This window comes from Natrix helvetica (assembly GCF_964273705.1).
Source record: "Natrix helvetica genome assembly, chromosome: 2".
In the NCBI taxonomy this organism is placed as follows: domain Eukaryota; kingdom Metazoa; phylum Chordata; class Lepidosauria; order Squamata; family Natricidae; genus Natrix; species Natrix helvetica.
The window spans coordinates 107,131,723-107,153,183 of NC_138552.1; the positions used below are offsets into that span (position 1 = coordinate 107,131,723).

The 21,461-nt window shown below is 38.7% G+C and overlaps 1 protein-coding gene across 2 annotated transcripts in view; it reads right to left on the reverse strand.

Annotated features, from left to right (window-relative positions):
- Positions 1–1,217: 1,217 nt before the first annotated feature.
- The window catches only part of PRAG1 (PEAK1 related, kinase-activating pseudokinase 1), a 37,566-nt gene continuing 17,322 nt past the window's right edge, over positions 1,218–21,461 (reverse strand). For both annotated transcript variants that reach the window (XM_081940689.1, XM_081940690.1), the window contains exons 3-7: positions 20,847–20,954; positions 19,363–20,573; positions 10,033–10,151; positions 6,380–7,122; positions 1,218–2,561 (exon numbers count right to left, since the gene is read on the reverse strand). In XM_081940689.1, the coding sequence (XP_081796815.1) occupies positions 1,542–2,561; positions 6,380–7,122; positions 10,033–10,151; positions 19,363–20,573; positions 20,847–20,954 (3,201 nt within the window). In that variant the 3' untranslated portion in view covers positions 1,218–1,541. The remainder of the gene's footprint in view (positions 2,562–6,379; positions 7,123–10,032; positions 10,152–19,362; positions 20,574–20,846; positions 20,955–21,461) is intronic.

Genomic DNA, 21,461 nt, shown 5'->3' on the forward strand with positions numbered 1-21,461 from the left:
ACCAGAGATTGTATGTATCCCTGGATGATGGCAGTGACCACAATTTGTGTTCCATGACATGAAATGGATGGATCTTCATTATGCATATGGACAAAAAAAGAGAGGTAATTTATAGAGAAGTTTATTATCCTTTGGATTCTGGAGAATACATCACAATTTATATGGGAAACTGTGCCATGCATCATAAGCATTTGTAGCTAGAAATTGATGTGGAGGCCATAGGGTTTTTGAAACATGGGCTTGGGCAGTTATATGCAGCTCTAGTCCATCTCTGCCTTATACTTTGAAACTTATAGGATCCCGATTCAAGAAATGTAGAAATAGATTATCTATATATAAACCCAAAATTGCTAAGCAAGCCCAACATAATCACATGTGGTTTCAAATGAGGCAGAAATGAAGGAGTTGGTTCAAAGGAATCTGGGGAATCAGGCAGATTAGTTTTCTTCTGCCCTTGCAATGATTACCGTGTTTAGAGTCGCAGTAAAAGAAAGTCAGTCAGCTGGGGAAATGTTGCCATGCCAAGAGATTATTTTCATGTTCGACAAAAAGACAGGAAGAGAATCTTGTTTAACAAGAAGAGAACAATCCCAAAGAAATACACACAGAGTACAGTAATTAAGCCTATAAAACCAGACCTGTGGGGAAAGGTATTGTGTTGCCAGAATGCTCCTCTGCTTGCGGATATGGGGATCGGAGGCACCATTTTACAACAGTTCCACTCCTGTCTAAACAGGACTAATCATGGTGTCAGGAGATTGTCCCCCCACCCCTAGAATTCCATTATAGTGTCACCTTGCCTTGGGATCATTGTATTTCAGTGTACACGGGCTGCTTTTGAGCAAGAGCCCGAAATGCTGCTGAATATGGTTCAGAAGCTTGCCCCAAAGAGATTCAACTTTCCATTTTTCTTTCCTCTGAAAGATCCCATCATTCCCTGCCCTGTATTCTCTAAGCCAGTTTCTCTCAACCCTAACAACTTAAAAACCTATGGACTTCAACTCCCAGAATTCCCCAGCCAGCATCAGCTTGAGAAATACTGCGCTAAGCACATCTCAACCCAAAGAGGCCAAGATAGAATTGGAACAAGACCGAAAGGACTGGGTTTCAGTGGTTTAGCGAAATGCAATTTCAAGGCAGCATTGTTGGGAGGGGCTGCACAGTTCTCCCTGGTTTTTTTTTCTTTAACCCACAAAAAATAAAACAAAAGGCCAATGTTGTTTTAACTTAAATCTATTTCATATGAAAATAACAACAAAACATCTTACAAGAACAAACTCCTTCAAATTGGGGGGTGGGGGAGAAACACTTTAACGGGGCTTTCAAGAGTTACTTAGAGGTGGAATCTAGATAACACTGTTTACATTTTTATAACATTCACAATGACTGCATAAAATGCATTATCTTTTTTTTTAATGGTTAGTTAATGTTACACAAAGGAAAAATGTGACGTGTGCACCCACTTTCTATAGAGCCAACTAAGTGCACTCTTAGGCAGATTCTGCCCAGAACCAATGCCAGTTTTGAAACCGCTACAGAGATCAGAGGAGATGAAGAAGTTTCAGAGACTTAAAGAGAGAGGAGGGATTTGCAGAGGCCAGATACTGGCAACAAAGCCAGTCCTCCAGCTGAACATTGTGCTCTGCTTCCACTGCCCTCTCGGCAAACTTCATCATTAACAAAGCCCGTTTCATGTCAATCCAGTTCTGAAGAGCTCCATGAAGGGCTTCCTTGTGCTTTAGTGGCTCTTCTGCTATGTCTTTCCTAGGACCCCAAAGCAGACACTGAAGAATCCGCTTCGCTTCTGTGATGTGGATACGCCGGATTGGATCTGCTTCCAGGAGTAAATGTGCAAGTTTCTGGAGCCCGCTGGAATAAATGGAAAGGTTGGGAAGGGCAGGGAGGTCCCTCTGGTTGTATCCTTGTTCTCTGAGACGGGTCTGAACTTCAAATGGGTTAGGCTGGTGCAGAAGCTCATAGATGAGAATGCCGGTTTGAAACTCGTCAAACTTTTTAAACTTGGAGGCAGATACAATCTCTGGAGCTAACCGGGCCTGGTTCTTCTTTGCTTTGGATTCACCGGCGCCTGGCTTTTGCATGGCTTTTAAAAAATTGGTGATGAGGAGCCTTGGCAGATGCTTGTCATTTTGGGTCCTGCCACAGCCTAAAGAAGGCTTGCAGCGCACCAGCAGCAGGTTTTCTAGGCAGAGATCTCTGTGAATAACATTGTGCTCCTTAAGATGCTCCAACCCATTGCAAAGCTGTAACAGCAGGAAACACACTCTCCTCTCATACTGGTCCGGCTCATTTTTATGGAAAGTTTCAGCAACTCCCACAAAGTCAGCAGCAGTCTGGTGTGGCACTTCACGGGTAATGACAACTACACACTCTTGCTCAGTGGCAGCGTGGGGAGGACACTGGCTGTCCGTGGAAGCATTCTTCACCATGCTGGAGGGCACAGTGGCTACAAAATGCCCACAGTCCTGCTGGATATTGAAGTGAAAGGGAATAGAAGGGCTAATACAGGATGCTGCAGCTTTAATGTCTTGGTATGTACATATCTATAAGGAAAAATACAAGCAAAGATTGAAAATGTCACCGGCAACTGACTAGGAAACAAAGAAATGGATACAGAGGCAAAGATATTCCCTAAAGCAATTAGCAAGCAAACAGATATACAAGCAGCTGAGTGGGAACCAGCTGAGTCATCAAAGAGGTATCTAGAGAAGTTTTGAGCTAAAGAGCAATTTCAGATATCTTAGCCTCTGGTTCCCAGATAGCTTTTAGCTTTTGTATCACGGTTACTGGGTCTGATATAAATTGAATTCCAAATACCTTTACAGCATGAGCGGCCAATCACTTCTAAATATCTAGGACAGGGAATTACGATTGAGCAGAAGGTGAGGAAGGATCAGAACAGGAGGGACCCTCCTAGTTTTCATATTACTTGGCCTCTACTGAGTAATTTAGACATGAACCCATTGGTACTGGCTTACTGTCTTAGGTTTTTCCATCCCCATCCCCTTTCTGTAAATCTAATCTAAATGGAGACAACCTGTCTCTAAACTACTTCCCTCCCTTATAATACTATGTAAAGCACTGGGCTGCAGCTTGCCAGAAACTGGGTTCTACAAAAAAGCAAAGCCCCATCCGCGGGATGCAGGGCGCACCCAAAACCACGTCCCCTCTGATCCGCAGAAAAATCTCTCTCCATAGAATCGGTCCCTGGTGCCCCAAAAGTTAGGGGTGGCTGCTGTAAAGAAGATGTTTTTTTGTAATGGTGATGGCTAAAAACTGGGAGACTGTGAGTTCTAGTCTTGCCTTGGTCTCAAAGCCAGCTCGTGACCTTGGGCCAATCAAACTCTCTCGGCCCTAGGATGCAGGCAATGGCAGACCACTTCTGAAAAACTTTGCCAAGAAAACTGCAGGAACTTGCTTAGTCAGTTTCCAAGAATCTGACACAATTGAATAGGGGAAAAAGCGTAATGCACATTGATACTCTTATATTGTTGTTGTTACTATTACTACTACAGTTGATATTCCTTAAATTATTACCACGTTAATTACTCCATTTCTATTGGACTTACATGAGCAAAAAGATGATTTTCATTCCTATTGTTTTTTTTTAATCTTTTTCTTCAAATATAAATTGATTTATTGTTTTGTTTCAAGCAGACACACACACTTCAGGATCTAAAACTTTAGGAACATCCACAAAAAATGAAGTTTAATATCAATAATATATTACACTACCTATACTACAAGATCTCCCAACAGTGTGTTTTAAAAGGAGGATTTTACTGTATATCTCTTCCTGGATTACAATTTACTTAAAAAAAACTGTCTCATTATTAACTTGGATTAAAAAAAAGACAGATCAAGATTGTAGTCCTCCTTGTATTGTGTGCTAAAAGCCCCAAATTATGCAAAGCTATCCCATCTACCTCCTGCAAATGACAGGGAAAAAAATAGGAGTTTGGATATTATGTGAAATGTTCCAGATTTTAGATACTCAACGTAATGACTAATTTAAATAAATCAAAATGATGTTATTTCATAACAAGATCCACATTTTAGCTCAAAATTTCAAGCAGGCCTGAAACTGCTGGTAAAATGGAGGGTGACTTCACGCAATGATGAGGTTGTAGTTTTCCTCTTTTATGAGTTGTGCCTTCCTTTTTGCAACATAAGAGAGGCACATGGGAAAATTATTTAGCTCAGTGACTAAGTCCTGAAATATGTCAATCAATCAAATGTTTAAGCAATGAAAAACGAAGGGATTGTCCCAAACTGCTTAACTAAATTTTCCCACAGCAGCCGCCTAACTTAGTTCTTAGTTTTCTAGGCTCGGCCTTATGATGCTACAGTGTGGGCCTGAGACAATAAAGACACATTCTGTAACATGGGCATAAACACGTGTGGTCTGCAATGAACACACAAAAAAGGCTTATTTCCTTTCCTAGCAATTGTACACTCTATTTTAAATACCCATTGTGAATACACCCCGTGTGATTGCTTGATTGACAGGAGAGCAAGGCCTTTCCTTTTGTGAAACTGGCATCTATGCAGACAACACTTCGTGCACAGCATTGAAAGTTAAGGCCACAATCCACAAAAGGCAAAGAGATCAGCAGAGTTAAAGGAAAGCAGGTTCTTTATAACGTGATTAAAACCATCTCCAGTCTCTTTGGATTGAAAAGATGTAACTGTTATCTAGAACTTAGATCAAGAAGCGACAATCAAAATTATGTGAGTGAAATAATTTGAAAATATCCTCTCTTTTTTTTTGAAAGTTCAAGGATGGTGGTATTTTTACTTAAGGGTGTGCAATTATGCCAGGGCACCCTTTAAAAACTTACAGAACCATAAGCCAGAACAAAGGTGGCAACTGCCAGGGAAGCCTGGGGCTTTCTGGTAGGTTTGAGCACCAATAGATTCTGGAAGTCCTGCCCTACATGGCCAAATGTCTTGGAAAGGATGACTCATTTGCACCCATAGAGGATTCTCATGAATCACAGGAATTCACGGCCTCATGGAGTTCTTGGCACAGATTCGTGCTCAAATGATGGTAGAAGGGTCAAGACTCACTTCCTGATTGTTCTGCTCTCCTGGCACTAAAAGAGGTTCCAGGACAACAATCCCAGCTACACACCCTCTTGGCCTGACTCCAGACACTTCACTTTCCTGTTAAAAGAAGGAGAATGTTAGTGCCAAGCACATTGGCAGAGGCCCAGAAATTCTCCTTTTTTGATGACAGTGTCTGAGAGATTTTTTTTTTTTAAAAAATCTATTTGTTCTGACTTGGCACTTTGGAGTTAATTATTCCCTGTACTTCTGTTTTTCTTGTAGCTCACCTTTTTAATCCACATTGGTCTCTCAATGGCCTTGATCCTGCTACCTGCAATTTGCCCCTGAATTTTGCTGTTTGAAAGGAATTGTCTAATCCAGGTAAACTCTCCAAAAAGACCTCAAATAGAAGCCCAAAGTATTTTGATCAGAACAGAAGAAGAAGAAGAAAAGTTGATGGTATATTTGTTTTGCCCTATGTTCCAGAAACCTGGATATTTTTGTTTCAGACCATTTATTTCAGGAATTTTGAATGAGACCAACTAATTTGAGCATTTAAATCAGACTAGTGAAAATTCTTTGACTAATTAATTACACAGGCAAAGCAAGGCAAAGCAAAAGAAACCAATGATATCCTCAAGGTCTCATGACCTGCCTATATTTCAACTCAAGCAAAGCCACTCAACAATGACTCTAGGAGATACATTTAAGAGCTACTAAAGTTCTCCAGAGTAATGACAGATGTCTTTTCCCAGCAGCAAGAGACCAGCTAAAAGCCACTGAGGAGAATTTCCACCTAGGTAATCATATGGAACTTTTTTTTAATCATCATGCAGACCTCAAGATAACAGAATAACAGAATTGGAAGAGACATTGGAGGTCTTTTCTTCTAACCCCTTCCTCAAGCAGGAGGACCCTATATCATTCTGCACAATCAACTGTCTAATCTCTTCTTAAAAGCCTCCAGTGATGGAGCAACCACAACTTCTGAAGGCAAACCACTCCACTGGTTAATTGTTCTCACTGTTCAGAAATGTCTCCTTAGTTCTAGGTTTACCTGCTCTCTGGCACCTGCTCTCTGGACCTTTGCATTGCTTCTGGAAAGTTGTCTCCTCCTCTAGTTATTTGAAGTGTCACAAAGACAAAAAGGACTTTGCAGGCTGGGAGCACTTGCTCCTTCTTGGCTCTGGCTTTAGCTGAATGAACTCTAGGCTTGATACATTTCCTGAAAAGGCGTGGGGGGGGGGGGGTATAAGGCGCGAGAAATGTTTCCTACCCCTACTTTACAAAATGATAGTCTTCAACTACTTACTTTCACTGCATAAGTGCTAGAAGGATCCTTGGCACATGTTGCACAGAAATATACTGCGTCTCCTGCATTACAGCATGGTGTGTTGCACGTAAGTTTGAAGAAAGGCCAGTAGTTCTCACTAAAACGCAGCTCACTTTTTTGATCATGCATAAAATACTCTTCACATTTGGAGACCAGGCGGCGCAAGGATTCTGCATAGAGTCCTCCTAACTTGGTGTACATGCCTTCTTTGCTGTTGATGTTGCTGAAGAGGTTATGGAGCTGAAGGCCAGAACCTGAGGAGACCTGGGTGGCTATACTGTGCTGTGAGGAAGAACGAGATGGAAGGTTTCTATCCTGAAAGCCGCAAAGGCTGCTGTTCTTAGCAGAACTTGGGAATGGAGTAGTGGTGGACCCTATGAAGTTTTTCCCCAGGGACTCAGAGGAGGAAATGGTGTGATGGTTGATTCCCAAGTTAGAGCAAAAGAGAGATTTTTCTTGGATACAGACGTTACTTTCTGATTGACTGGAGTTCAACTTGAAGCTCGGGAAGACTGCTGCTTTGGATGGAGAGGATGAGCCCCAGTAAAATCCATCGGGTGATGAAAGAGCTCTGCTGACAGTTTTCTTTTGGGGCAGAGGGGGAGGCTCCACAGTTTTGCAGGGTGCTGTGTTTTCAGTCAAATATGCAGCAAAATGAACGGAAGGCAAAGCAGATTTCTCGGTATGGATGGGGGAATGAAGACTCATTTTGCACAATTCTCCTAAAACATACATAGACAAGTAAGATAATTATAAGCCAGAAAATCTTGGCAGCATAAAGATGTTTTGCAGCATGAGCCTAGTATAAAATTCTAAAGTTCTATCTGAAAATGAAACATAGAAGTAAAGAACAGACTCATTTACTGAGAATATCTTCATTACCAAATATGGTATGGGAACAAATGATTTTCCATATATCAATATCACTTACCTGGGCAACAATGGCTGTTAAGCAACCACCACCACTGATCCTTGGTGCAGCAAAGCTTTTTTTGGGCACCAACTGGATTATCAGAAGACAACAACAGTAATGGACCCAGGGCTCAATTCATTTTACATATGACAAAATCGATCACAAACTGGAGCGTTGTTTCTGTCACATGTTACACAGATGTAGCACGTGATCTGTACAGCATGTGTCCAAGTCCCCCCACAAAGTTGGATCACTTGATTTTTGAAATCATAATGCTATCAGCAGTTTTTTTTTCTACTTCAGCAAAATAGACAAAAAATGATCTCATATTTTTTGTTCCTTCTGCTGATCCTCAAGTCAGTTTGCAAATATATCACATACTCTTTGACTCTCCCCCTTGATAGAGTCTATCCACCTATTTCCCCCTACCTATTGGGGGGAAATAGGCAGATAGCATTGCATTTTGTGGCAGAACTATTCACCCTATCAGTACTCTCTAAGAGTATTTTGCCATCTATAGTGAACATATTATCATGAGCATGTAATGCTTCTAGCAAGGTTATTTTTGTGGAAGAAGAAATGAAGATAGAGCAAGACTGCTTAGGTTGACAGGCTGTTCAAGTATTTATGTGTGAGGGCCTGTGGAGGCAAGGATTTAGATAGGGTTCTCTGTAGTATAAATGTTCTGTCACCCATAGGCTGGACCTAGAGCTATCTGGTTAGTAAGGTGGCTCTGTATGACTAGACAGACTTTGGGAAGTGGTTAACATTTCTTTGAGGAAGTGGGATGTGCCATCTGATGGGATATTTTCTTGATTCAGTCATTTTGGATAACTTTGCTTCATCTGTCACTTTTCATTTTTGGGGAGGAGGTTTTGGAGAAGGTGGTGAAATCATATATTTTCAAATCAAACTAGTAGCAACAACAAGCTTAAAATGGGAGTTTTAGTGTGTAGGGTAGAGTTCAAAGTCATTTCCAACAAATTCTGTAGTGGAAACGAAGTATAACACATGTATATTCATATGGGTGTACTAATCTAAGGCTATAATAAACTGACTAATATGGGAAATGAATCACTAAGTATAATAAAGAAACACTACTGAAAGGTAGAAGTCAATGCCACACAGTGTTTTGAAGATCACCGACATTTTGTCACATAGGCAAGTACTGCTGACTGCCCTACAGAAATGAAGCTGGAACAGGGTAAATATATAAGCAGAAAGTCAGCCATATGACAATCTGGTAAAAAGCAACCTAGTGAAAAACCAAAGTTGATTGAAGCATGGCATTTTAAAAAACAATTAATATATGCTTTCCCCCCTAAATTTCCGGAATTAAGGAGCATTCCCCTTCTCAAATTAAATTCACAGGTTAGGAATATGCTTGCTCTTTCTAATTTTGCATTATGTATTATTGATTTGCGAATACAATGCAGAAAATCACGTAGTGACATAGCAAGCTGTCTTATCTGTTTGGGGAAACTGTGGAGAAAAGGCTAATTACAGTTATATAAAGAGTCACTTGATTGTGTGATGGGCAGCTGTATAAATATGACAAATAAATGACTGAATATTTTTTTATTTCTAATGGTGACAGATAATTATGTAGTGAACTCTATCACATAATTAGGCAATTACTAAGTTGGGAAAATGTATTTTTCTTTTATGACTTTCATGCTATGTCTCTAAATAAGTTAGCGGGACTTCAGAAGTTTCTTATAAATTCCTCAAAATTAAAAAATAAGGCTGGATAATTTTTTTCCTGAAGGGCACCTTGCTTGCCTATCAATACTCTTCTTCCCTGCAGCATGTCTCTACATGGTGCATTCTCAATTTGCAAAAGGCAACGAACAAATGGAATGAATCCATTACTGGTACTCTAGATAACTATCCTAGAAAACATTTTTGCACCTCATAGCGATATATACCAAAAATATGGAAAACAGAATTTACATTTAGCTGAGGAAGAAATAAGCTATGTAGTGTTTCAGGAGGGCGGTAGTACCTTCCTTTCAAAGTGTCCCTCTTGATGTAGAATTGGTTCCTAATCCTGCAGGTCTTTAGAAAGGTAGTTAAGATCTGGGTCTTTTCCTAGATTTTTAGATCAGGATGAGCAGAATTCCCAATTGGTGAGTTATAACCAGTGGTGGGATTCAAATAATTTAACAACCGGTTATCTGCCCTAATGATTTCTTCCAACAGCCAGTTCACCAAACTGCTCGGAAACTTAACAACCTGTTCTCCCAAAGTGGTGCGAACTGGATGAATCCCACCACTGGTTATAACATATTTTAGTCCTGATTGCCATTTAATTGTTTTAGCTTGCTGTAGTGATAGAAATTCATTTCCTCCTATATTTTTGCTAAATGATTTTGAGACCTAGAATTTTGTTGTTTGAATTGGGCGATCATGTAAATATTTCAGACTGACTGACTGACTGACTGAAGCTGTATTATTACTTTACTACTAAGTGGGGTTCTTGCATCCCTGCAATATCTTCCTGACTCATGAATCAACAAGCTTTATAAATTACTATAAGCCTCTAGTCCTCCCAAGAAGATGGCTCCCAAGATTCTTTGAAAAAGTGGCAGACTGATTTTGTAGGACAAGTTTGTTTTTGGATCAACTGAAGAAATGCAAAGTACAAATCATTTCATCTGCAGAATATGTTTCTTACATAATCATCACAATCCCACACAGATACACAAAATTTAACTACCTCCACTGTTGAGTGGATTTGTATCCAAATTCAAGCTGGCTGTTGATCCCCCAAGGCTCTCAGTAGAATCACTGTTGAGCTGCTCCAGTTCACCATTTTTTGTTGTTTGTAGATGACGCCTAGAAATTGGGGAAGGGGGAATATGCCATAAAATATGGTGAATGTATGCAATAGATAAGTTGCTTTTGAAGAATTAAAGTAGGTCTGTTTGAGGACCCCCTCGATTTTGCTAGATTTGCTTCAGTTTGTATCTATTTCTCTTGTCCCTATTTTGTTCAAGATGTAGTACATACAAACAAAGCGGCCTCTTACAACAAGACATAAAAAGAAACAGACAGATAAAGGTGTAGTGGTATATTTATAAACTTAAGCAAGTACTAAATTTGTCAGTCTATGGAAAGATGGCAGTTTAGGGACTATCATATAACTCTGAGCTAGTTTTTTTTTTCCTGTTCAATTTTGTCTACATTTTGGAGAGTGCCTGGGCAAATCCTTGCAGTTTTCTTGGCAAGTCCCCCCCCCCCCCCCAAAGTGGTTTGTCATTGCCTTCTTTTTAGAACTGAAAGAAAGTGACTGGCCCAACTTCACTACCCACTTTATTTTTGGATAGGGTGGAATGGAGTTGGGATGGCATAACTAGTAGTGAATTATTTCCTCCCTCCCTCCAAGAGAAAATATGTAGCATTCAAGATTTATAAACATGCATGAACACATGGCTTCAAGTGGAACTCTTGCAATAAAAATAAACATAGTTTATTGCTTGAAGTTGATTCAGATATTTCAAACATAAGAAGCTAAAACTCAAGAACTTCACAATTATTTATTTTTTAAAAAAAGATTGATCTATCAAATATTGTTATGGTCCATTGGTCTCTGACATTTTGTTATTAAAATATTCGACAAGTATAGGTCTGTTAAGATTTTTTAAAAAATATTTTATTAACAAACATAAAATACACACACACAAAACTTAGACGTAGAACACATTTACACAGTACAATACAAACAGGAGCTTCCTGTTCTTTCTAATAGCAATTGTCAATCGATAGCATTCACCTTATATTATTTCCCATTCAATTGTATTTTATTTGGGTTTCACCATTCTTAACTTTCTTATTTTACTCATAACTATTATTTTTAAGTTTTGTTACATTCCTTCATTGATTCTTGTTTCTTTCCTCCATCCACCTATACCATTTATCCCATATCTGGTAGAATTCTGATTCTTCTTTTCCCTGAATTTCTTTAGTTAGTTTGTCCATTTCAGCACAGTCCATAACCTTTCTTATTATTTCATCTTCACTTGGAGTTAGTTTGTTTTTCCATTTCTGGGCATAGGCAATCCTTGCCGCCGCAGTTATATGTAGTATTAAATACTGGATTTCTTTTTTGTATTTCACAGACATTATTCCTAATAAAAAGATTTCTGGTTTCCATTCTAACTCCCGTTATTTCCTCCAGCCAATTTTTGATCTTTTTCCAAAATTTTTTAGCCTCCTCACAGGTCCACCATAAATGGTAATACGTTCCATCGATTCGCATTTCCAACATTTTGGGGAGGTATTTGTTGATATTTTAGCTAACCTTGTTGGTGCCAGGTGCCATCTATAAAACATTTTGTACTGGTTTTCCTTGTATGCAACTGAGAGTGTCATTTTTAAGTTTGTTCCCCAAAATCTTTCCCATTTGTCTAATTCAATATTATATCCAAAGTTCTGCACCCATTTTATCATTTGTTCTTTCACAATTTCCTCTTCCATTTTATACTTCAGGAGAAATTTATATATTCTCCCTATCATTTTTCTATCTGAGCTTTGAATGATTTTATCCAATTCGTGTGGTTCTGTTTCAATGTCATATAATTTGGTATCTTTATTGTATTTAGTTTTGATTTGAAGGTAAGTTAGCCAGTCAACTTTCATGTTCTGTTCTGACAATTCTTCAATTGTTTTTAAGTTTCCCTGTCTATCAATTAAGTCTCTATATCTTAAGATTTTTCTATTTTATGTTAAAAAATAAAGGCCATCATGCACTTTAGTTACATAATAACTAGCTTGCATAAACCTTTAACATATGCCATAAACTTAAATCCATATCCATGATTCTGATTTTTCAAAAGCTTTAGCAACAATCCAGTCACACAGTATTATTTAGGAATTATTTTACTTTGTTTGCTAATCATCTGGATTGCCAAGGACTATTGAGTTTACCTTTTAAAATTAATTAACATTTACCTGTGCAATATGAGTAACTTATCCCATCCATCCACAGAAGAAGGTGTTCATTTGAAAACCCATGAAAGCATAATATAAAAAAAATAATACCAACAAAACCCAACAGAACTAAACCAAATAGCTGGATAAATAGCAGAAACCAGCAGAGTCACTTATTTGGCACTCAACAATACCTTACTCTACAATCAAAAAAATAAAATCAGAAGACCTGACTTCGGTTCAGAAAAATCTGACAATACACTAATTTCATCAAAAGAATATCATTATTTAATGGCATCATTTCAGGACTGGAAATTCTTTTCATAAGCAAGCTAGCTGCCTTTGCAAAGCACTGCAGCACTGATTGCAGGAAGCTATTGTGGAAGAGTTCTGTTTGTTCCCATTGTGTTATGCTTTATATAAAATGCATTTTCTGAATAGGAATGAAAGTGATGTATACTGTAAAAGCATTGCTGCTTGGGGAACAGAAAAGCAGATGTTTTTGTCAGCTTAGAAAATAACTTCCCGAGCTCTCTCTCAGTGGTGGGAAGGGAGAGGTCACAAGATCCCCTTTAGAGACATTGTGTTTGATCCTGTACTTAAAGAAATGGAGTGTGTTAATCAGCATGTTTGTTTGATGCCTGTTTTTATTGGTTGGTTAAGTCCTCCTGAGAGATTATATATGATTGGATTTACCCAGGGATGAATTCATATTTGAGGAGGAGGAGGCTCAATTTGCTTGAAACCAACTGTTATGGAAAGTTTCTGGTTGGTCTCTTTTTGGAGGAAGGGTGTTGAGATAATAGTTAGCTGCAACTTCAGACAGCCTGGGAGGAAGATTATCTGGACCTTTTTCAGTTGCTTTCAGGCTGGGACATAGATAGCACAGATAACATTTGCTGAGAACTATTAACTATTAATCCAGGATGGGGTGATGCAATCATCTTGGTTTTCCTAGCTCTCTTAGTTACTTGCAGTACAATGATAACAATATCCTTCTGATTGTGGAGATTGAGACTGGACTATTGGGAGGCAGGCTGATAGGTGGTACCACACTTTTCACTATGCCTAGTGAATTTGGTTCTAGTCAAATTGATAGGAAAGGAGGGAGGGAGTCAGAAGCCCCTGGTTTGTATAGGGTGACACAGGTTTGAAGCTCTTGCACCCTCCGTTTTATTAACTACATGGAGCTGCTTGATGAGGTCATCCTTGCAAGGTCAGGTATTCTCAATCAGCTGAAGATTCCCATCTGTACATCTAGACCTTCGGTAGAACAAGTGGTGCTGCCAAAGTCTTATCCCAGTGCCTGGAGATAGTTGGGGAGGAACAGACTTAATCTTGACAAGATTGAATGGCTGTGTATTCATGATCCTTCTGGTTCTTTGGATTTTCCATGCTTAGTTCTGCCTGATTGTGGCTTATTGCCTTATTGTATAGGTTTTGCATGAGGACAATAAAATGTTCTAAGATAATCATTTTTCAAAGGACATTCCACAACTGGATGTGATCAGCACTATAAAAGGTCTTTTTTATAGTCAATTAAACACATGTTGACTTTTTTGGTATTTTTGGTTCTTGATTGTCCGATGTCCAAAGTGCATCAGTGGCAATGTCGTTTCTACTTCTTCTGTTGGTTGCTATATTTTTATAGATATTTCATCAATCACTGTAGCCTTGTGACTTGGTACTAATTGGAATTCTGATATAACTTAATCTTCTAGCACTAAAGATTCTTGTGAATGTGAATAGGGAATATCTTTTAAGATAGCTTGCATTTAGCTACTTTAAGCTAAATTTAACTCCTTTTTAATTTCAGCATATTCCATATTTGTTTGATCTTCTTGAAATCAGATTCTGTCCATTGGCATCTTTTTGCATATTCATTTGAGTTTAGTTCAGAGATCTTTCAAAAAGACATCCCTTGTTTTTCCATCTCTGTGTTCTCATCTTCATTGCCTTTACAGAAGTCATTATGATGATGCTTCTGGTCTCTTTTAACAGCTTTCAGAACTTCTTGGTTAAGTTCATTCTGAGAATTTAATTTAAACACTAGTTTTCATATTGGCTTCTCTTCTCGGCAATTTCTACCAACTGTTCTGACATCCAGTTTGCTTTTTTTCTGTTTCTTGATCTTGGGCAGTCTCCCTTTACATTCATCCTTAAGATTTCTTTGATTTCGTTCCATAGTTTCTCTCGTTCCCATACTGCAGAAACTGATTGGCTTTGTTCTTTGGACTTGGAACTCACGCATAAGCAGTTTTTGATCTGTCTCACAGTGAGCTCGATTACATCTTTGCTGTTACGACCAAGCTCTTCCATCTCTTTTTACTAAAAATATAGTCAAACAGATTTCTGGGAACTCCATTTGCTGGTTGTCTGAAAATTGTATTAGCAATGAAAAAAAAATCATGGGAATTCCTAGTTCATAAGTTTTACCACTCACTATTTTCAAGTTTGGTTTTCCAGTTTCCAGCCATAAGCAGCACATCTTACTTGCATGTACTTTGAATTTCAGATTGAACTTCCCCATAAAACTTATAAATGCAGAAGAAAACCAAATACTATTCTGTTAGTACCACTACAACAAGGAAGTCATGCCTCCCTAAAAGAAAACATTCTGGAAAAAAGTCTCAAACACTGATTTTGAAGGAGTCACAGTTCACAGAAGTATTGCTCTATTGAAAAACATTGAAACCAAAAAAAGATATTCTTTCTCTTTTGTTCCTGCATTTTGCTGTCCCGATCAGTGGAATAGAGAGACATTTCTGCAAAGGCTTTAGCCAAAGGTAATATTTGAAAGAAGTGGGGCATTTGGCAGCTTTGAAGTAATGTCCTTGGCAAGTGCAAATGAGTAAACAACCCCAAAAAACAGTCTTGTGCTAGTCTTAGAATAGCAATTGAGTTCATCGGCTTGAAAGTGTGAAATAATAACCTTCATCAGCACCACTTTTTCCATACCTATAAATGAAAACTTCAATATTCGTCCATTTAAAAAGGTAATAGTTGAAGTTAAAAAAAAAAATCCGTTTCACTATGAAAAACATAGATAAAGAGCTCCATTATGCTGTGGTTGAAAAAGAACTTAGAGGAGATTGGCAGTCCCATCAAAGAGCATGTACCATTCTTCACCCAAAAATCTCCTGGGCTATTGAGAGACCTGCTAAAGTTCTGTATAAGAAGTTATCTTCTATCAGGACTAAAAGCAAAGGAGAATAGAAAAAGCTTTTTCTATGATCATTCCATGGTTTCTCCCTCACCTTGAGAAGAGGTCAAACTAGGTTGGATCAATCAGTCTAGCTCAATTGTGCATTACAGGTAATCATCGACTCATGATTGTAATTGAGCCTGGCAATTATGGTTGTAAGTTGTGATGATCACGTGGCTGGTGATTTTATGACCTTTTGTGACGTGGTCATTAAGAGAACGTGGCAGTCATTAAGCAAACCCATTGTTTGCTATGGGGCAGTTTTTGCTGGAAATTGGAAGCAAAACACCAGTTTCCAGCAAAAATATCATACATGGTGATTGTGTGATTGCGGAACTCTACAAAGGAGCATAAATGCAGGCGTTGCTGAGCATCCAAAATGTGACCACATGACCACGGGGAAGGGGGCAGCTATCAGAACTTCAGAACTGGGTTGTAAGTAGCTTTTGGGAGAGGGGGGGCATCGTCAAAACTTAAAACTGTCACTAAGCGATTGGTCATAAGTCAAGGTCTACCTCTATTTAGTCACAAATGAGTTCTGTCCAGTTTCCACAGAGGTTTATATTTTTAAAAAATCTGAATGTGCAAATATTTAATTCCACTTTCTCTACATCATGCATTTAGTTAGGGAGTCAAGGACACTGTTCCAGAACTTGTGAATGATCAAAAGAAAGGTAGGTTCTCATTGGCACATTAAACTGCTTCACTTAAAAATGGAAACCAAAGTCCCCTAATTACAATTGAAGGGGGAGGTTCCATGTTTAATTGAATGGTAGCGCTTCCTTTTGCAAAAATGAAACATCTTTTCAAAAAGTAAAAACATGTAGATATAACGAGGAGGCAGATAACATCTGGAATAGTGTCTATGGAGATTCCCAATCATCCAAGTCATGCTTGTCCCAAAGGTGCTTTTTCAAGAGGCCACTGGACTGCCTTGTTTTTCTCTGAAGATGTTCCGCTTTTCATCCAAGAAGCTTATTCAGCTCTGACAGGATATTGGGAAATGGAAGGATTTGCAAGGAATATAAATCCTCCCATTCCCCACCCTCCAGTCAGAGTCGAAGAAGCTTCTTGATGAGAAGCAGAAAGTTTCTAAGAAAAACGAGGAAGTCCAGTTGCCTCTTGAAAAAACACCCTTAGGACATCTGAAATAGCTTTCTTCAAAATACAGAAAAATGACTGATGATTAGAATATACACAAGGAAAAGATGCACAAAACAATCGTGTATATTCTGTGTCCATATGTGTGTGAAATAGTAAGCAAGTTCTATTCATTTATTTTCATACATTGCAGCCTTAATGTTCAATATCCTTAAGATTAAGATATCAGCACAATTTGATTCCTAAGACTTTTTCTCCATCCTAATTTTGATGAAGAACAAGTCTGCATTATAGGCAATTATTCCAGACATAGGTATCCTGGCGGGCAAATGACAGCAAACACTTCGTGACATCATTGCCCAAATGATGCACTCATGCAATTTGTGTCAGCCACAGATGTGCCAGCTGCAAATTATGTAATTGCATTATCTTTGTGATGAGACAATGAGCGAGATGTCATTTTAATGGGATTGTGGCTTCTAACAGAGCTTTATGCCTCCAGATGTTCCATCAACCTTCACAACTGGCCCTACTGGCAAGGCTAATTGGAACAGGAGTTTTACGTAAGTTACAAGCTGCTCCCTGCCTCTCTCCATCCTCCTAAGCGATGTGATTTTATATGGCCGTTCTGCGTTTCCCTCTTCAAAAAGGGTTCTGGCTTTAAGTGCTAAACATTACTACATTTTCCTGTCAACTCTATTCTTCTTTTCCAGACTTGCCTGCAGCACATTTGAATGATACACAAAGATCCATTTTCCTTCTACATAACAGATAAAGGATGATTATGTTTTGTGAGGTTAATTGATCGCTGACTATTGACTGAAACAAAGAACTGTTCATTCCTTCTGCCACTCTGCGCAAGAGTTTAAAAATGAAGTCACACAGCCTCTAAAAATAGAAACTTTAATTCCATTTTATTTAAGCATTCCCTGAATTGAATTTTGAGATAAACAGCCAAGCAGCTTTCCTGAGACACATAATGGGGCTAATTTAATGAGTCCCTTCTATCTATTCACAAGCCAACATCTGAAGCAGGGCCATCTTTTTCCCCCATGAGTAAAATCATGGAAAAGTGTTTTCTCTAAGATGTCTCAAATCTATATTCTTAGATTACAGATGGGCCAACACCCTGCTAATGGGATCAGTTTTAATTCCTTCAACAAGAAGTCAACTCTGAAACTAATGTTTAATGACAAAGAGTCATAAACCTTTGATCCTGATGCATTTTCATTGGCCACTGACCTAGGTCATTAAAGTTTAACTGAAGTTGAAAAAAAATACTAGAAACTATTACAACTCTCTCAAGTCGGAGGCACCATCTTATGAAATGAAAATTCCTTCATTTCTGGATGTTCCAGATGTTTTCAAAGGCAGCAACGTATAACAAAGTTATTTCCCAAGCCCTTGTTTATTGAATTCATATGTAATACTAAACCAAGTCAACAAATCATTTAGAAAAACTGATGTGATACAGGTAATAATCTTATTACAATATTATGTTAGAATAGTAACAGTAGTAAGATGGATGAGGCCACCCTAATTGATCTCACGTTGGGCTAACTCCCTGCCAGCTTCCCCATTGACTTTGCTTGTTGAAAGCTGCCAGGGAGGATCACAAATCATTGTCATGTGACCACAGGATGCAGTGATGGCCATAAGTATGAGTACCAGTTGTAACTACCACTTGTCCACTCCCATCATAAGTTTGAACAATCACCAAACAAGGGGTTGTTATACAAGGACCACCTCTTTCACTGTCTGGGTCAAAGTAAGTAAAAATAGTTTCACTGTATTTTCACCCATATAGCATAAGCAAGGTGCTGTTACTCATGTTAACATTCATTACTCAGTCTTAGTGACTGAACCTGTACTCTATTCTCTGCCTTGATATATCAGACAAAGGGAAAAGCCTAATGATTTGGCTTTTACTCACTCAGGAATGTGCAGAAATTTAGGAAATTACCCATAGAAAAGCAAAGAGTACCAAATAAGAGGCCCACATTTCAATAGTTTTGCTTTCCCTAATTTAGTGCCCTCTCCCCACTTCCTCCTTTCACTGCGTTACACTTTCCATCATTCTTAATCAACATGGATGCTAACTGGGGTTTTAGTTCTACACATCTGAAAAACCTAGCCTGGAGCCTTCTCTAACTCACCCCTCCCTTCAATTTTCATTTTTCTCTTGGAAAAAATACTTCATAATAATTAATTTCTGATTTTCCAAATAAATAGTCATAGATCTTTCCTTACAATTTCTTCTTGGTCATTACAGATAGTCATTCAGCAGGATGAACTTACTCAGAGCAACACAATGAAGTTCTTGTCAGAAGAGTGAGAAATTCAAGCACATCTGTTTTCCTCTGACCAGCAATGTGCTTTTGTTTGCACTTGAAAAGAGACTAATTCCAGAAAAAATGACTGATTCACTGCTCAATCATCTGAAATGCTATTTTTGTCTATCAGCTTATAGTTTTAAAAAAAGTCTCAGACACGAGAAAAAATTAGATTTCAACATGCTTGAAATACAGAAATTATTTAAAAACACATTAGCAAAATTTCATTTCCATTAAGTTGCAGCTAATGGTTTTCTGAAACCCTGGTTCAACTAGAAATAATTACAAAATAGAAGTCTGCTGCTTAAGAACACATATACATACACGCAAAGGTTATATCCTAGGAAACACCCAAATGTTTCCACTGGAAAGCAGGAGTAGGGGAAATAGAGAATCATCACTGGAACATCCTGAATTACATCATTTATCCTATCTACCTAGCTTTGATCATTTATAAGCAACTTAAAAAAATGTTTACCTGGGTGGTTTCTTTGGAGGCAGCCGAGGACTTATAACTTCCTCAGGTCCAGACTCATCAAAAGCAAAGATCGTTGACTGATTCATTTCTCCGGACTCAACTCCTTGAATAGGGCATGGTTTTATCTGAGCAGAAAAACTTGGAGAAATAGTTATTTCATTCTCCATTTCCACTGTATTTCTTTGCTCTTCCTCCTCTTCTTCCTCAATCCTACATGGCCTATGCCAGGAGGACTGGTAGTATTTTGGTCTCCTCTCAGAACCTGAGGGCAAAGGACTTCTGCTGGATTCATCTGGGGAAATGCTGTTCATCTGGGAACACAAGGGCGACAAAGGCCCAACCCCAGTGCCATCTGTCTCACTCCTTAGCATGCTGGTATCCCAGGTTTCAGCAATGGAAGAACTGGCTTTAATGGAAGAATTGACTGATTGTGGAAGAGACTCTTCAAGTCTAGGAGGGCTTCCTTTGGACATCTTTGGAGGAATAGCAGGACTCCTATCAATCATATTCTTGCTGGACCTTGGAGACTCAGTCTCTGGACTTTTGCCTCTGGAATTCATATCACATCTTTCTTGTGGCAACTCCCTAGGCTGAAAGAAAGAGGATGATTTCTCCATATCTGGGCTGATAGTGGGGCTACCACATGGCCACTGTACCCCAACTGCTGAGTCTGGGCTGCTAAGAAAGAACGCTCGATGGTCATTTTCTGTTTGTGGGGCCATTATAGTAATAGTTGCTGCTCTTTGTGAACCAGGATCCTGAAAATTCCTCTCGCAGTTCAAATGGAGGTTCTTCATCCCATCATGTTGATTCTGACTTGGGCTAATAGTCAAGACGCCGCTCTTCAACATCTTAGTGTTATTATGCTGCATCTTTTTCCTCTTTGAACTCTCGGCATAGATGGGTTCATTTTGGCTCTTACCTTGAAAGGAAGGCTGTGGTTCTCTGGGATTACCTCTGCTATCTGTAGGCTTGTTTTCAATTTGGTCTGAGGTTCTGACCAGAGGACAGTAAGGACTTCCTTGGGACAAATCGAAAGAACTGCTGGTTTTTAGCACAGGTACTGGTGGACATGCCAGTAAGTCCCTTTCTGGGTTTAAGGGGTTATACACAGAATCATGCACATGGAAGTTGGAGAATGAGTTCAAGACCTTTCTTTTATCTTCACCGAAATTTGTTATCCTGGAGGCACCGGCCATGGAATCCTGGCCCTGCAATTTTGAAAAATAATTTTCATTATCAGGCCATGCTACACTGGTGGTGGGTTTCTCAAAGATTTTATAATTTACACTAAAGGGAAAGTATGCCCAACCTCCACTTCTTTTGCTCAGAGAAATCAAACACATCAGTGATGTTGCTGCTCCCTTTGGGTGGATGGAAGAGTATTTCTCTCAGAAGTGACAAGGAAATGAAATTGAGACTCCAAATCAGCATGACTGTGTTCCTCTTACTGGGTGCTTTGAGCTGTCCCCATGGACACCTACCTCTTTACTGTGTGAGATATTTCTTTCTGCCTTTTCAGATCCAGATGTGCCAAGGAATAAAGGACGATCTTCTGGAATGGTCTGGGGTTTCCTTTTCATCTCGTTGCCCTGCATTGATCAAAAATGAAATGTATCAAGATAGGCATTTCTCCAAGATGGGGATAGGGGTTTATATTTCACCTCATACTATGAGATGAACGGCATACAAATTTTATAAATAAATAAAAGATTACAAAATACTTTGTATACGACTCAATTTGGCTGTACCCATCTTCCCCCAAAATATAATGATTTAAAAAATGTTGAACAATTTTTAAGGATGTGGATGAACTCTCCTTTGGAATCAATGGGATTATGATCTTATTTTGCAATTTTGTTTTACTGTAAAACAATAAATAAAATGAATCAAATTACTAGCAATTTATATCACCTTACAGATTTACTATACTTTCCTTTTGTATGCAGATTTATTGGGTATGCTAAAACTAAAGATTGGCACATTTAAGTTCTACTGAATTTTACTGAAAAGAAATTTTTTTAATAATGTTCATAATCTGTCTACTGTAGATACTGGTAGCTCCATGATCCATCCTCTTAGTAATGTTGGCAACTTTA